This window comes from Chelonia mydas, chromosome 2, assembly GCF_015237465.2.
Source record: "Chelonia mydas isolate rCheMyd1 chromosome 2, rCheMyd1.pri.v2, whole genome shotgun sequence".
Taxonomy (NCBI): domain Eukaryota; kingdom Metazoa; phylum Chordata; order Testudines; family Cheloniidae; genus Chelonia; species Chelonia mydas.
The window spans coordinates 136,193,476-136,211,469 of NC_057850.1; the positions used below are offsets into that span (position 1 = coordinate 136,193,476).

At 38.9% G+C, this 17,994-nt stretch overlaps 1 protein-coding gene across 13 annotated transcripts in view; it reads left to right on the plus strand.

The window, feature by feature from the left end:
- The window catches only part of CTNND2 (catenin delta 2), a 1,164,839-nt gene that overhangs the window by 694,892 nt on the left and 451,953 nt on the right, over positions 1-17,994 (plus strand). For 9 of the 13 annotated variants that reach the window (XM_037893329.2, XM_037893327.2, XM_037893326.2 and 6 more), the window contains one exon: positions 9,214-9,760. In XM_037893329.2, coding sequence (XP_037749257.1) covers positions 9,214-9,760 — 547 coding nt within the window. Of the gene's footprint in view, positions 1-8,281; positions 8,549-9,213; positions 9,761-17,994 lie in introns of those variants that run through there. The other 4 variants (XM_037893332.2, XM_043540256.1, XM_043540255.1 and 1 more) reach the window with 4 other exon arrangements.

Sequence of the window (17,994 nt, forward strand, 5' to 3'; positions counted from 1 at the left end):
GTGCACACAAGATTTTCAACACTTTGATTTGCACGCCTAATTACTCCTCCTCACTACTTTTTGAACAGTTACTAATCTTACATTGTGATATTTTCATTCAATCGTCTCTGACTCTTAAGATACAGTCCTAAATGCCTGAAAATCAATTTGTATGCATCAGTGCAGGTTTTTAGCTGGGTGACAGACACACAACACTTAGACTATTTGGACCATTGAGTCCAAATCAATACCCAGGAATTTCAATGGGGATACAAAGCTCTGTTGGCCAATCTCAAAATCTACCTTTCTCTCTTGCTTGTCTAAACATGGAACAGAAAGTTCTGTTTTTCACAGCTCTATTAGTGTTCTCACAACATCTATTACTAAGAGTGAAAAATATAAAATAAGGGTAGGAAGACATCAACAATAAACTGTATACAATGAGCTACAGTTTCAAAGGGCCCTCCTTTCATGAACACACAAACAGGCATTTTGTTTAGAAATCTGATTCTTGGGTGTTAAGTAACCTGTTTTGTGCAAGCAGAAGGTAGGCCCTCTGAATTATTTTTTCCCAACTGTGCCCATAGGCAGACAAAAGCAAGAGGATTCAACAACCTCCTAGCTTCCTATCAAATTCCAGTTTGTATTCATCTAGTTTCAATGTACAGCCATTGGATCATGTTATACTTTTATCTTCTAGATTGAAAGCCTATTATTAAATATTTGTTCCCCATGTAGATACTTATAGACAGTAATCAAGTCACCCCTTCACCTTCTCTTAGTTGAGCTAAATAGATTGAGTGCCTTGTGTCTATAACTTTAAGGCATGATTTCTAATCCTTTAATCTTTCTCGTGGCTCTTCTCTGAGCCCTCTTCAGTTTATCTACATCCTCCTTGAATTGTGGGGACCAGAACTGGACATGATATTCCAGCAGTGGTCACACCAGTGCCAAATGCAGAGGTAAAATAACGTCTCTGCTCCTACTTGAGATTCCCCTGTTTATGCACCCGAGGATCACATTGGCCCTTTTGACCACAGCATCACACTAGCTGCTCATGTTCAGCTGATTACCCACCACAACCCCCAGTCATTTTAAAATCATAGCTTCTCAGGATAGAATTCCACCTTCCTGTACGTATGTCCCACATTCTTTGTTCCTAGATGTATACATTTAAATTTAGTCATATTAAAACACATATTGTTTACTTGCGCCCAGATTGTTCTGTGTCAGTGACTTGTCCCTTCTCATTATTTACCACTCCCCCAGTATTTCTGTCATCTGCAAACTTTATTAGGGATAATTTTATGTTTTCCTCCAGGTCATTGATAAAAATGTTTAAAGCCTAGGTCCAAGAACAGATCCCTGCAGAACCTCACTAGAAACACACCTGCATGGTGATGATTCTGAGTTTACAATTACATTTTGAGACCCATCAGAAACCAGCTTTTAATCTGTTTAATCTGTGCCTAGTTAATTTTATATCATTCTAGTTTTTCAATCAAAATGTCAAGTGGTACCTAGTCAACCACCTTACAGAAGTCTAAGTATATTACATCAGTACTATTACCTTTATCAACCAAACTTATAATCTCATCAAAAAAGATATCAAGTTAGTTTGATGGATCTATTTTCCATAAACCCATGGTGGTTGGCATTAATTATATTACCCTCATTTAATTCTTTATTAATTGAGTCCCATATCAGCTGCTTCATTATCTTGCCCGGGATTGATGACAGACCTTTAATTATCCAGGTTTACCCTTTTTACCCTTTTTAAATATTGGCACAACATGAGCTTTCTTTCCAGTTTTCTGGAAGTTCCCCGGTGTTCCAAGACTGATTGAAAATCAACATTAATGCTCTAGCCAGCGCCCCAGCTCTGTTAAAACTCTTGGTTGCAAGTTATCTGGACTTGCTGATTTAGAAATGTCTCACTTTATGAGTTGCTATTTAACATCCTCCTGCGATACTAATCAAATGGAATCTTATCAACATCATATAATTAGACTTTGTCTTTTTTTCCCAAATACGAAACAGAAAAATGTATTGAACACTTCTTCCTTTTCTGCATGATTATTAATAATTCTACCATAATGATAATTCTACCATAATACCATTGTCAGGATTCTTTTTATTCCTAAAATACAAAAATATTCCCTCTTCTTCTGGTGTCCCCCAGGGATCTGTACTGGGACCAATGCTGTTCAACATATTCCTAAATGATCTGGAAAAAGGGGTAAACGGTGAGGTGGCAAAATTTGCAGATGATACAAAACTATTCAAGATAGTTAAGTCGAAAGCAGACTACAAAGAGTTACAAAGAGATCTCACAAAAGTGGGTGACTGGGCAACAAAATGGCAGATGAAATTCAGTGTTGATAAATGCAAAGTAATGCACATCAAAAAAACATAATCCCAACTATACATATTAAAAGATGTGGACTAAATTATCTGTTACCACTCAAGAAAGAGATCTTGCAGTCATTGCAGATAGTTCTCTGAAAACATCTGCTCAATCTGCAGTGGCAGTCAAAAAAGCTAACATAATGTTGGGAATCATTAGGAAAGGGATAGATAATAAGACAAAAATATCATATTGCCTCTATATAAATCCACAGTACATCCACATCTTGAATACAGCATGCAGACGTGGTTGCCCCATCTCAAAAAAGATATATTGGAATTGGAAAAGGTTCAGAAAAGGGCAACAAAAACTATTAGAGGTGTGGAAGAGCTTTCTTATGAGGAGAGATTAATAAGGCTGGGACTTTTCAGATTGGAAAAGAGATGACTAAGGGGGGATAAGATAGAGGTCTATAAAATCATGACTAGTATGGAGAAAGTAAATAAGGAAGTGTTATTAACTCCTTCTCATAACACAAAAACTAGGGGTCACCAAATGAAATTAATAGGCAGCAAGTTTAAAACAAACAAAAGGAAGTATTTCTTCACACAACGCACAGTCAATCTATGAAACTGTTTGCTAGGGGATGTTGTGAAGGCCAAGACTATACCAGATAAATTCATGGAGGATAGGTCTGTGAATGGCTATTAGCCAGGATGGGCAGGGATGTATCCCTAGCCTCTGTTTGCCAGAAGCCGGGAATGAGTGACAGGGGATGGATCATCTGATGATTAGCTGTTCTGTTCATTCCCTCTGAAGCACCTGGCATTGGCCACTGTCGGAAGACAGGATACTGGGCTAGATGCACCTTTGATCTGACCCAGTATGGCTGTTCTTATGTTCTTAACTCTTCTGGCCATAGATTTCTCCTTGTGTCTCTTTACTTCCCTTAGCAATTTTGTATAAATCCTATCTTCTGATTTATATCATTACTGTCAACTTCCTTTTTCTTCCAGATGCTATGTCTGTAGTAGACACCATCTAATATCCTGTCTTGTGCTTGTGCAACATTAGGACATTGATTCATAAGCATTTAAGATAATTTTCTTCTGAGTTGTCTGTGACTCAGAAACAGGTAATGTAATTTTTGACAGAGTGCCATTCCCTCTCCTCTTTTGCCCATTTGATCCTTCCTAAGTAGATTATAACCATTGACTTTAACATTTCAATCATGGGAATCATCCCACCAGGTTACAATAATACCAACTAGATGAAATTCATGCTCATAAATGAGCAATTCCAATTCCTCTTGTTTGTTATCTAGGCTCCTAGCACTGATGTATAGGTAATTAAATAATTTTTCTCTTCGTGTCCTTTGTTTCTTTGGTTAATTTTGTTCTCACCATCTTGATTCTGTACCAAGTGAGTGCTCATATCATCCCTCTTTTTATCCTCCACTTTTGCTATCAGTTTAATCCCCTCCTGACTACTCTAGCCAGCCTGTTCCCAAGAAGATCGGTCCCCCTTCTGCTGAGGTGGAGGCCATCCAAACTATACAGCTCCCCTCTCCCCACAGAAGGTGCAACAATGTTTCACAAAACCAAAACCCTCTGCCCTACACTACTTATGTAGCCAGTGATTCATTTCCAGAATCTTCTGCCTTTTGTCTTTCTTTGCTTGTGGCACAGGAAGGATCTCAGAGAAGATTGCTTGGATATTCTACTTCTTCAGAATGCTTCAGAGGTTCCTGACATCATATGCTGTCTGTGAGCTATCCTGTGATGCATTCTTATTAGTGCCTATGTAGACTCATAGACTTTAAGGCCAGAAGGGACCGTCATGATCATCTACTCTGACCACCTGCACATAGCAGGCTACAGAACCTCATCCACCTACTCCTGTTGTAGGTCCTTAACCTCTGGCTGAGTTACTAAAGTCTTCAGATCTTTAAAGACTTGAAAAAAGTTAAAGATTTAAAGACTTCAAGTTACAGAGAATCCACCATTTACTGTAGTTCAAACCAGCAAGTGACCTGTGTCACGTGCTTTACAAGAAAGAGAAACGCACCCAGGGTCTCTGCCAGTCTGACCAAGAGAAAATTCCTTTCTGACTCCAAATATTGTGATCAGCTAGACCTTGAGGATGTGGGAAAGACCCACCAGCCAGATACCTGGGAAATAATTCTCCATACTAACTCAAAGCCCTCCCCATCTAATGTCCCATCTGCAGCCATTGGAGATATTTGCTAATAGCAGGTGCAGATGGGCCATAATACATTGTAGGCAATGTCATCGTACCATCCCCTCCGTTAACTATCAAGCTCAGTCTTAAAACAAATTAGATTTTTTGCCCCATTACTCCTATTGGAAGGCTGTTCCAGAACTTCAGTCCTCTGATGGATAGAAACTTTTGTCTAATTTCAAGCCTACATTTGTTGATGGCCATATTATCTATTTGTTCTTATGTTAACATTGGCCCTTAACTTAAATAAGTCCTCGCTTTCTTTGATTACCCCGTTGATGTATTTGTAGAAAGCTATCATATCTTTAGGCTAAACTAGCTAAACTGTTAAATTTCCTCTCGTGAGGCAGGTTCTCCATTCCTCTGATCATCCTAGTAGCCCTTTTCTGCACCTATTCCGAACTGAATTCATCTTTCTTAAAAACGGGAGACCAGAACTGCGCACAGTATTCCAGCTGAGATTTCACCAGTGCCGTGTATAGTGGTAATAATAACACTTCCTGTCTCTACTGGAAATAACTCAACTAATGCATTCTATAGTGGCATTAGCCTTTTTCACAGGTGCATCACATTGGTGGCTCATATTCTTCCTGTGATCAACCAATACACCCAGGTCTTTCTCATCCTCTGTCTCTTCCAACTGATATGTCCCCAGCTTATAGCAAAAATTCTTGTTGTTGGTTCCTATGTGCATGCATAGATTTCCTTGATGCATAGATTACCTTGCACTAGTAGATTTTATCCCATTTCTATTACTCCAGTCTTTAAGATTGTCCAAATATTGTAGAATATTCCCATCCTCCTTCATGTTGGCAATACCTCCCAACTTTGTACCATCCACAGATTTTATTAGCACACTATCACTTTTCATGCCAAGATCATTAATGAAAATGTTAAAGATTGGTCTGAAGACTGATCCTTGAGGAACTCCATTAATAACCTCTTTCTAGTCTGACAGTTCATCATGAGCCACTATATTCTCCCCTTTAATCAGTTCCTTACCCACCTTTTGATTCTTGTATAAATCTTCCTCCTCTCCAATTTAACTGTAATTTCCGATGTGGAACTGTATCAAATGTGTTACTGAAATCCAGGTAGATTAGAGGTACTGCATTGTCTTTGTCTAGAAAATCGATTATCTTCTTAAACAAAGAGATCAGGTTGGTCTGGCAAGATGTAACCTTTGTAAAACCATATTGTATTTTATGCCAATTTATCTCTATGTCCTTAGCTATTCTCTCTTTCAAAATTTGTTCCAAGACCTTGCATACAAGTGAGGTGGAATGAATGGGCCCGTAGTTTCCCAGATCACTTTTTTGGTCCTTTCTTAAAGATAGTTTCTCTCTTTCTAATTCTCCAATCATAGGGTAAAACCCCCAAATTTGTGGATTCATTAAAAATCCTTGCTATGGGGCTTGCAATGTCATGTGCCAGTTCCTTTAATATTCTTGGATGGAGATTATCCAGGCTCCCCAGTTTGGTCCTATTAAGCCATTTGAATTTTACTTTCACCTTGTATGTGGTCATTTTTACTTACTTATCATCATTTAGCCTCCATTAGCCACCCTGCCACTGCCCCTGAGCTCCTCATTACCCTTTTAAAACCTGAGGCAAAGTATTCATTTAGGTGCTGGGCCGTACCTAAATTATCTTTAATCTCCTCCCCAGCCTCAGTGCTTTGTGGTCCCATTTCTTCTTTCCTACTGTGCAACCTGGACTGTTGAACTGCTGAGTTCCCTAATTCTCTAGCCTGGGCTTCCTTTTACACTGCTTTCCTGTCAGATCAGCCATTCCTAGCCTGCTCATGCACAGCCACTAGCAAGTAAAATCACTCCCAGATTTTTACATGAATGGTCTCCCAGCCATCCAGGAAGAGATGCAGAGTGACACCCATATATCCCCAGCCCCAGCCTTGCACCCCAGGAATGTGTGTATTGCACTGTACAGTGCACTGCTGAACAGTCCAAGCTCATAGTCTGTCATTCCAACATTGGGAATGATTGTGCGCACCAGCTTTGCTGTCTCAAGAGAAGTGCCCCTTGCACTTCAATCCATATGCACACTGAATCCAGATAAAACAATAAAACAAGTTTATTAATTAGAGAAAGATGGATTTTAAGTGATTTACAAGTGATAAGGCATAAAAGTCAGAGTTGGTAACAAAAGAAATAAACAGATAAACACAAGCTAATTTCTAAACTTTTCCAAGGCTAATAGGTTTAAAAGCAAAAAGGTTTCTCTCACCCAAAAGCTTTCAGCAGTCTGTACTGGCTGGAAAACCTCCGGGCCAGGACCATTCCCCCCATTTCAATTATGCTTCCTTTAGTCTTTCAAGCGATCTTGCTGCCATTAGTAGAGATGGGGGGAGGAGAGGTAATTTGTGTGTAGTGAGTTTTCCATTCTCGTACCTTTTTTCCCCCTGTGAGGATCATCCCCCACTGGGGTGTAGACAAAGCAGTTCTCTGTGTACGTGAGATTTGAAATGTCTTATCTTTGTTTACAGTCTACTATCTTTGTTAGCAACTCTACTATGAACTACTATGCCTACTACCTTTCTGAAGTACAAAGCTGAAAAGTCCTTTGAAACACATGATTTGTGTGATAATATTGCTTATACCCTCTTATTACCAATACCGAGATAAAAATATGTTAGAATATTCTTCCCAACACTAAGTAAAGCACACATAATCAGGGGAGGACCCCAGCTATACAAGAGAAGTAAAAATATCTAAGATTTTGCTGGAGGGGAGCTCACAGACAATGCAAGCTTACAGCAACTTGTACTGATCATCTTTTATTTCTTTCCTCATACAATGGGCCAAATTCATCCAGAAGGTAACTCACTGAAATTAAATGAGTCAAAATAAATAGAGTTGTATACCAGGGATAAATTGGTTCCTTTTTTTGTTTCACTTGCTTTCATACAGGACATTATTTAAAAAACAAACAACACCCCGCCCGCCAGTGTACTAATAAAAGTAATACATATACAAAGAAATACAATTTTTGAAGTTCATCGTTAGAGAATTTAGGATTGTTTCACATATTAAAATAAAAGAATTTGCAGTATTTAAAAAAAGCTGTCTCTTTTCTAAATACATTTTTGACTGAATTTTTAAAAAAAATCCAAAAAGCATTGATTGGAATGTTTCAAATTGCACTATCAACTTCCAGGATTTGGAGCACTGTTTAAGGTTTCAAATAATCCTCTTCATGATTGGGGGGTGGGGGAAACGGGGGAGAGAATGTATTTGAAACAAGAGAGTGTCTTGCAACAGAATGCTCAGCTATCTCTCACTCCAGGGTGCTGTTATTAGAGGATTTTAATGTTACCAGATTAACAGCCACAGATGATCTCTTGAGCCTAAGATCCCTGATAAAAATTGGAATGCTGTGGAGATAAGAGTATACATTCTATTCTTTGCTGTTCCAGAAGGGGCTCAGGCACATAATTGAAATGTTTAACAGGTAGCATCTGCTGAGTATTCTCTCTCCCTCTGTCTAAATTACAAGATTTAAGGAAAACTTTGTGCTGCACTACATGCTGCTAGGAAGATCTAAGACCTCCTGTGCAAAAGTGGCTGGCAATGCACTGTTTTCATTCGAATGCAAATTTCTTTCTGGATGGGATTCGGGGAAAGTACCCACCCCCTCCACAGCTCCACCCCTGCCCTCCTTTTCTTTTGTGCCTTGTAAATAAATAAGAAGCAACTGCCTTTCTCTCTGAAGACACAGCTGCAGGGGGCTCTTAAAAAGGGGGAGAGAGAGAGAGAGAGAAAAGACACACACACACAGGCACTGAGAGAGAGAAGAGAAAGAGAGAGATGTGGAGCTGGGTTTTCACACGCTAGGAAGGGTGACATTTTTGTTCTGCTTTTTTCGTATCTTCGGTTTCAGTTGCAGCATTTCTCTGTACTGGAAAGCATAATTCCTTTACAACTGCAAGAGTCTGATTTGAAAGTCTACATCTCTTTTAAAAATGTATTTATTGATTTCAAATGGCAGAAATCAGTCTGTGTGGTGGCAGCAGCAGCAAATTCTGAGGAGTATATTATTCTGGCTAGTCTCCTCTTATAACAAGGATGTTAATTGTTTTTCAATGAAGAAAGTTTGTCAACTAAAATGCTTCTTGAACGCCTGTGGTTTTGTTTTTTTTTTTAGTGAGCTGACATGGGGAGTGTAAAGAAAATAAAAGTTTGAAATGATGCTGTTTAAAAAAAATCTCCAGACTAAATGTTTTGGTGGATAAACTGTAACTATGTCATTGTGTTTCAGGACAAGAAACTGATTAATAACAATATTTAACAATTGTATAAAAGTAAAATATACATTAAACCAGATATCAACTTGAATGGTAAAGGGAACTTTTTACTGTTGTGGACTTGAATTGTGAAATATTTTCTGTTAAAGGACAAAAATGTTTTAGCAGATTAGTCTCTTAATCCTAAGGCATTTGTTTCAAACCTTATTAAGGTCATAAAAGGGTTTTTGTTTGGTTTGGTTTGTTTTTTTTTCTGTAGCACTGAATTTTCTCTATAGCAGAGGGGTTACATTTTGCAAGGCTGGGTTAAAATATATTTAACTCCTTTCCTCTTTTTCTTTTCTGTCTCTCTTTCTGATGGTTCTGTTTTCTTTCCTCGGTACAGGGCACAACTAGTCGAGCAGCCCATTTAGCTGGATCTGAACCTTCTCAGTCAAGAGAGTCCTTTGTGCCAAGCCATGGGAGCGCGTTCCATTTGCCTGATTCCCAGCATTCTTCTACCCTTTATTACTCCAGCTCCACTCTGCCAGCCCAGAGAGTGAGCTCCCCGCTGTCCATGCAGCAGGTGGGCTCTCCAACCAAGCTCCAGCGGGTGGGTTCAGCATCGGAGAGCGCTGGATACAGCACCACGCAGCGGGTCTCTTCTCCCAAGCAGTCTCCAAGCCGGCTAGCCAAGTCTTACAGCACCAGCTCACCAATCAATATTGTTGTGTCTTCAGCTGGACTTTCTCCTTCCCCAATTCGTGTGACGTCTCCACCCACCATCCAGTCTAATATTTCCTCCTCTCCTATACATCAGCTAAGCTCCACCATTGGCACTTATGCTACTCTGTCTCCTACCAAACGGCTGGTCCACACATCAGATCAGTACAGCAAGCATTCCCAGGAACTATATGCCACTGCTACACTACAGAGACCTGGCACCCTAGCAGGTAAATGAAGCCATTTAACTCTTTAAGTGTTTTGTTCATTGTCTGCATGGGCAGCCTGGTTTCGTGTTAAAATGTTTTTATATTTGGCTTACATTATTACATTTGCACGAATGAGGGAGGAAAAAAGATTAATTCGGGAACTCTGACCTCTAAATATATCTTGTTTGAAAAATTGTGTTTTAAATGTATCTGTTACAAGTAATGTATCCATATAGCAGCAGCTGCATATAAGACAGTTAAATTAATGAATACAAGACATTAAGGGGTCAGGAAGATTAAAGAATTTGGAGGGTCTTTTTGAAAACTACCTTTTGAGTGAGAATTATGGTTTCAGTTCAGTCACTAGTTAGATGTAAACCTTATAAAAAAACCACTCCTCTTTACTCATATTGATTAATCAGATCTTTTAAATATTAGGTAAATCTTTTATTGAGAAGGTTAAGGGACTTGCAGCATTAAGCACTGAAATCCTGTTTTTTAACCACAGTCAAAGTACTGAACATTCCACCACAATAAGTTATTTCTCTACCGCCCGTCCCCCCTTTTTAACAAAAACCTCACGTAGGGGAATGCCCCTTCCTTGGTCTGATGTGATTAGGTGTAATTGACAATTTCTGCACTACTTCTTAGCAGAAATTTCAAATACGCTAGCTTATACTGAATTATATGTGATGGCCGTGTGGTATTTACTATGGATTATGGAACAAGCAGGAATCACCAGTTTCATTTCTCCAAGAAGCACAAACTTTAAGCCAGATCTTGAAATTGAGAGGCTGTTTTGTCTTCTAAATCACCTAACTACAGATCTGAATCTCTTTCAGTGGTGAATTTTTGTTCTCTCTTAAAATCATCTGAGTTTCATTGCTATAGTAACAGCCACTGTGCTCATATGTTCTCTTGTCTGACATAAATAGATAAATTTGAAGATGAACAGGATTCATACAAGGATTTGCAGTATATTATCAGGCAGGTTACCCAAGTGCCCTTTTGCAATTAATTCCCCCTACCCTCCTCCACCACCAAAAACTGTCAGCATCATAATATGCAACTCTAGTGTTATGCTGTCCAAAAAATTAGGTTAAATTAAGTGACAGTGAAGGAGATGATCCTAGCTTCTTGTTCTGTTTTCCTAAAAGTTATTTGGAAAATCTCCTGTAAAAGCATTGAATCAAAGGAGTCCAGCTAGCAGAAGAACCAGAGTTTATAGCATTTAATTTCTAGGTTTAGTATGCCTAAAAGTTTTCATAGGTAGGGTTAACTGAATGAGGTCTAAATAGAGAACTCTGGACAACTTGACCACTATTGCTGTCAAATACTCTTTATTCCTTTCACAGATGATGTGATATTATGCTTAGATACAGGGTGGATCAGGCAATATATTTTATTGGACCAACTTCTGTTGGTGAGAAAGACACGCTTTTGAGCTTACATGGAGCTCTTCTTCAGGTGGTATTATGCTTAGCAGTTATAAGAATGTATACGCACACACCTCTTGAGGGGCTCCCTTTCTCCACAAATCTCAAGAAAACACACTTCTGCCCAAGGCATACAATAGCACATTATAAAATATTGTTATAAATGTGTTAAAACTTCCCAATATTTTGAATTTTAGACTGTTTTGTTTTTATGGAGTAAGAAAATTATTCTATAAAATTTAAATAAGCATGGAAGAAACTGCCAATGTCAGCAGGTCAAAGAGTAAATTTTGTTTAAAATTGTTTGTCACTTGTAAGTTTGATCATTAAGATTCTTCTGGCTTTCCTACTATTTACAATCAATCTGTAGAGCGGTGATCTTTACCCATGGGTAGGGCCCTACGAAATTCACAGTCTATTTTGGTCAATTTCACATTCTTAGGATTTTAAAAATCGTAAATTTCATGATTTCAGCTATTTAAATCTGAAATCGCACGGTGTTGTAACTGTAGGGGTCCTGACCCAAAAAGGAGTTGTGTGGGGGGGGGAGGGGGTCCCAAGTTTATTGCAGGGGGATGCAGTACTGCTACCCTTACTCTTGCACTGCTGCTGCCGATGGTGCTACCTTCAGAGCTGGGCTGCTGGAGAGTGGCGGCTGCTGGCCAGGAGCCCAGCTCTGAAGACAAAGCCTCCACCAGCAGCAGCACAGAAGTAAGGATGGCATGGTATGGTATTGCCACCCTTACTTCTGCGCTGCTGCCTGCAGAGCTGGGCCATCAGTCAGTAGCCACCACTCTCCGGCCACCTAGCTCTAAGGGCATCAGCGCAGAAGTAAGGGTGCCATGGTATAGCATTGCCATCCTTACTTCTGTGCTGCTACTGCCATGGTGCTCCCTTCAAAGCTGGGCACCTGGCCAACAGCCACTGCTCTCTGGCTGCCCAGCTCTGAAGGCAGCACAGAAGTAAGAGTGGCAATACTGCGACCCCCCCCCCAAAATAACCTGTGACCATTCCCCCCCCCCCAACGCAACTGCCTTTTGGATCAGGACCCCCCAGTTTGAGAAACGCTGGTATCACATGTGAAATCTGTACAGTACAGGGTAAAAGCACAAAAGACCAGATTTCATGGTGGGAGATCAGATTTTACAGTCCGTGATGTGTTTTTGATGGCCGTGAATTTGGTAGGGACCTACCCATAGAAATTCTAAAGAAGTCTCTATTATCTCCTCTTACACACCTTAAGAGTTGGTGAGCTTTGTATTGTGCTAACCATCCTTGAGGTATGAAGGCATCTTCTATAGCCTATCAACACCGCTCCTTTGTTGGCCAGGTGGTTTGATGCCAAGGGGTAATGAGCAACTCCTACCCTCAGGGTCTGCACACCAGCACAGTGACTCCGTCCCCAATACAATCAGAATAGAGACAACGCCTATGGCCCTGACTCCCTAAGATTCAGCATTACGCTGCCTTCTGGATTGATAGGCCAATAGTGGCTATACATATATTTTTAAGGTTTTCTTGTACACCCGACTTGCAAAAAGTTGGAGCCAAAAGACACTGGCATCTATATTTGTCTTAAAATTTTTAAAAATACATATTCATTGTGCTAGCCAGATCTAAATATAGGTATTAAAAACAAGTGAATTTTGGACCTACAATACTGCAAAGGGAAAAGGACATTTTTAAAGCAAGTCATTTATTAAGCCTTAAAGATGGCCTGCAAATGAGAATATGGCCTTGCCTCCACCCTGCCCCCTCTCCCCTCCACCCCGTTTTCTTCTTTATGATGTATAAGAAGGCCTGATTATTTTGTAAAAAAGGTGTTGTGACATTCCCCTCTGGTGTTATCTGGACTGGTGATCTGCTAGGTCATTCCAATCCTTGACTCTGGGAGCCAGCCTTACCCTGCTCTGCTGTGAGAACCCCCCACTCCTGGGCTCTTCACGCACAACCTCTGGCATGTAAGCTGCTCCCAGCTACTTGCAACAGAATAACACTAGCCAATATCTCTGGTCCCAGACACAACCCTAGGAACCTCCGTCTTGCAGTGTCCAATTATGCCTGCAGGACGCTGCAAGCTTATATGAGTTTGTCAGTTTAACAAAGAAATTGGTATGTACCAGGCTTGTTATCCCAAGGGGAGACTCTGACATGCTTCAAACCAAGTGCACTGCTTCTGGTAGAACAAACAAACAAATTTATTAACTACGAAAGATAGATTTTAAGTTATTATAAGTCAAAGCATAACAAGGATTTGGTCAAATGAAATAAAAGAAAAACGCATTCTAAGCTGATCTTAACAGTTTCAATGCCCTTACAAACTTAGATGTTTCTCACCACAGGCTGGCTGGTTGCCCTTCAGCCAGGCTCTCCCCTTTGATCAGCGCTTCAGTCGCTTGGTGGTGATGTCTGTAGATGAAGGTGGAAGAGAGAGGAAGAGCATGGCAAACATCTTTCCCTTTTATCATGTCCTTTCTTCCCTCTTGGCTTTGCTCCCCCCTTCAGAGTCAGGTGGGAATTACCTCATCACAGTCCCAACCTGACCAAAGGAAGGGGGGTGACTCACTCAAGAGTCCAACAGATCCTTTGTTGTTGCTTAGGCCAATGTCCTTTGTTCCTGTGAGGCTGGACTGGGTTTGTCCCATACATGCCCTGATGAGGTGTGAACTGCACCTCTGCTCTGTGAGAGTTTTTGCCTGGGCTTGCTTTAAGCCGTGAGGACATATTCTCAGCCTCATAACTATATATATGAAATTACAACCTGTAACATTACTATAACAATGATTACTATAACATTACCATAACAACAATTCTCAGTGCATCATGAGCCTTCCGATGACACCTGATATGACAAACTTTGCATTAGATACCACACAATCATATTATAAGGATGAACATGGGGGTGCTGGATGTTCACCTGTGATGTTCTGTACCTCAGGAGTATTTCTGTTTGGTTTTTTACATTAGAAGTACATGTCTTTCAGAAGTACAGGAAGACAGTATAGTACCTTGTAAACTAGTGAAATTATATCTCAAGAAACTGAAAACAGAGCAAGGCTTGTTTTTTTCTTAACACTTATTTAACTCCAATAAAAATGACTAATTAACACTTGACAGAGGATATCTTTTTTCAAGTTAAAACAACACAATCTCTTCAACTAATGTCAGAGGGTTCACAATGTACATCCCTCTGATGACCAGAAGGGTCCCAGCCAAAGTAGGCTTGACATTCCTGTTTTGTTTGCTTTTTATCTTATAAATAGACTTCTCTATGGGAGGAGTAGAGGAACTGTTAGTTCTTATTTGTAGAAAGTAGCAAAAAACATAAACTCATTAAAAAAATCATATGCAGGACACCCTTAATAGGTGGGCAGTGCCCTTTTAGTTCTTAGAACCATGTCTCTCTTTTCATTCCTTATTCACCTCCAGCAGTCACAGGATATGGTGTATCCACTCCTGAGGAATTCTGACATTAGCAAACTACTTACTGATAGCTCTGGCCATGTCTCTCGGTTTGTCACTTGGTTAGTGTAAACTATTTTTTGGCATTATGGTCTTTGGATGTACCATCTGACTGAAGGAATTTGCATGCTATTATGTGTCTGAGAATAAGGCCTTATGTCAGTTCTTCATCACAACCCTTTTATGCTGAACAGGTACTTTTGTGTTTTTGATATGGGATTCTACCATTGAAGTGTTTGTTGTGTCAGTTCTTTTAGGTTTTGCTGTGTCACATACAGTATTTGTTGAAAGGCTTTTTATATTGATGCTTCTGTGTATCTTATGGCATCTGCTTTGATGATGTGATCCCATTTATTCATCAGCTTTAATTATTTCATTTGTAGATTTAAGATGTGGGCACAGCACTTGGGGCTCCCTTTGCTTAATATTAAGTTGTAATTGTAGGTATATACTATCACCTCCAAGTCTACAACGCCAATAAGCTGTTGCATATTGTTCTACAAAGTATCTTTTGCAGAAAAAAAATCCATATTCTTGCAAATAACTGTGAATACAAATATGTGTTGGTTACCAAATAACATCCTGTTTGCAGTTTGCACCAGTGTTAATTGATTAACTGGTTTATTGATGAAAATAGCTGCTTAAGAAAGTGAACCAAGCACAAATGGTGTTAGAGAATATAATAGGTGGGAGCCCTTTACAATTTTATATATACATTATAATTTAATTTTTTAGGTTGGAACTAAAATATTTTTGTGCGCTTTAAAGGTACCATTAGTCAAGATTAAAGTTCACTTCCAAGGTAGCATAGGATAAAACAAAAAAGTTACAAAGAGCATTTAGCTTTCACTAAAAATGTGCAATGCAAATTTACACATTGCACCCAAATGTGACTGAGTTAGTTTGCATGCAATGAAGTATGCTGAAAAAATTACAATTCCCACAGAGTTTAATAATATTAATTTATCTCAAAGTATAAAAAGTAGCAGTTGTTAAATAGACTGTTATACCATCAATTAAAATAATAATTTAAAATAAATACATAGACACACATGCATTAGTTGTTAATTGAGTATCCATGTACTAGGAAATGTTTGTGATTCTTTTAGGATGAACTCTTGCATGAGAGCTTTAGGGCTAAATCCTGTTGTTGGGCAGATCAAATGATGGATTCTCATGGTTGTGCAGCAGAGCTCTGTGAATACGCAGAGTCCTGAAAATCTAGCTGAGTCATTCTTGACAGCAGCACAGTTCATGCTTTGGAAGAAGATTCCAGATTTGCACTGCTCCAAAACCAACCATACTAATTGTTCAACTAATAATAGTCATCTCTGTGTCTAGGACTAATTTAAAGATTGTGATGTTGGTGCTGGATGCCAAACACAGAACAGGAACATAGTTCTTCTCTTAAATGACTTTAACAAAGATTTCATCCTGATCAGGACTAACATTATATGAAGAGCATCCACATTACATTATACAGGATAAAAAATATAAATGTAGGAAAAAAACTTCTTCAGTGGGCAGGTTATTCCATATTTGCCCATTATGAATCTTCTTCTGAAGCATCTGTCACTGGCCACAGAAATGTGAAGCTAGTCTAGATAAACCACTGCTCTGAGCCACTATAACAATTCCTATGTCTATGCTGATGCTAGAAGACCTGGGATATAACAGATAATCTAAAATATTATTCCACATTGGATTATTCCAGGCAACGTATTATAAAAGAAAGTAATATGAAATGCAAACAAAAAGTTCAAAGATTGTGTAGCTCCAGTGCTGGACTTGCTATCAAGTTATCATTATGTACACCAACTGGCTAGGTTCCAAAAGAGAGCATTAAGATATTGCAGCATTTTGTAGAATGATACATGCATGTTAGTTAAGTGAAAGGAATATTACACAGCTGCTTTTCAGCTCTAAGATGCTACCTGGGCTATATAATATCACTAGTAACTGTGATGTACCATATTAAAACGTCATCTGTGGCATGCCGGATATTTCATTCCTATGCAGGTGTAATTCCTAAAAATTCCAAACCCCAGTGCTCGTGTTTTGGATAAGCAATTTTTTATTTAGTTGTGTTCATATATACGTGGTGTTAAAAACAATAAAAATAAAATCCATTTGCTCTTATATATCACAATAAATAATAGCAAATATGTTGTATAATTTTAATGTATTCATATTAAGAAGTGCTTCCTATCTTTGGAAAACTTAGCTGATTGGTCTGAGACAAATTAATCTGTTTCAAGATATTAGGGCCCTATCCAGCTCCCTCCCCCACCTCTCCTCTCCATAATATCTCTCCTTGTATTCCCTCCCACCCATATTTCCTTGCCATGGCATATAGGACCTTAACCTCCCATTGAAGTCCATGGAAGAAAAGGACTCTTATTCACAGTGAGTGTTATATCAGGTCAGTCTCTACTGTTTTTGGATGAGAAATACATATTTCCCAATTCCAACATTTATTAAAAGGGAAATAGAAATCATCTAGAATGTGTCCCAAATTCTCTGTATTTTCTTGAATGCTGTGCTGTGTACTTTTGCTGAAGCTGAAACCTTTTATACTATCGCACATGAAAATACATGCATCCAGCCATTTCCCTTGTAGCTCCACATTTGAGGAATAACCTTTTCAGCTGAACTAAAGCCAGCATGAGAATCAGATTTAGTGCTGCACTGTGCTAAAATCATCCTCTTTGGGGAAACTACTAATCCTAAAGAGGATCCAGCATTGAGCATAAAATACTATTTAGACTGTGATAGGCTCCAGATTCCCAGTATCATGTTTTAGTCCCCAAATATTTGTTTGTTTGTTTATTTAGAGATTAAAATGTATCCCTTATACAATTTCTGAGCATAAATATAAATAATGAAAAATACATATAATGTATTAATAACTAACCAAAATAGACTCCCAACACAGAATAAATTGTTCTCTGTGCATCGAAACTGCATCCTTAGACAAAACTGAGCTAATAGATAGCTTTGCTTTTTTGGACAAAAGAAGGAAGAGAAATTCATAGCCCCAATTTTTTTACATTTAATCAGAGGTCTTAAGCACGGATGAGATTGGACCATAACAAAAAGACAACAATATTTTTCAAGTGTTTTCCTTAACTCCATCTTAATTTATTTTCATAGAATTCTCTGTTTAAAAGAGAACAACATTGCTTTATTAATTTCTACTAGGACGGGTTATTCTTGTTTTTATTTTTATTATTTTAGTAATTTTCTGTTCCGACCTGATACACCCTTTACACATTTTGAGCATTGTGAATACCCTTTAATTCTGGGACAGAAAGTTCATGTTCTAATTTTTTTCACCCCTACTATTCGTTTCTCTGT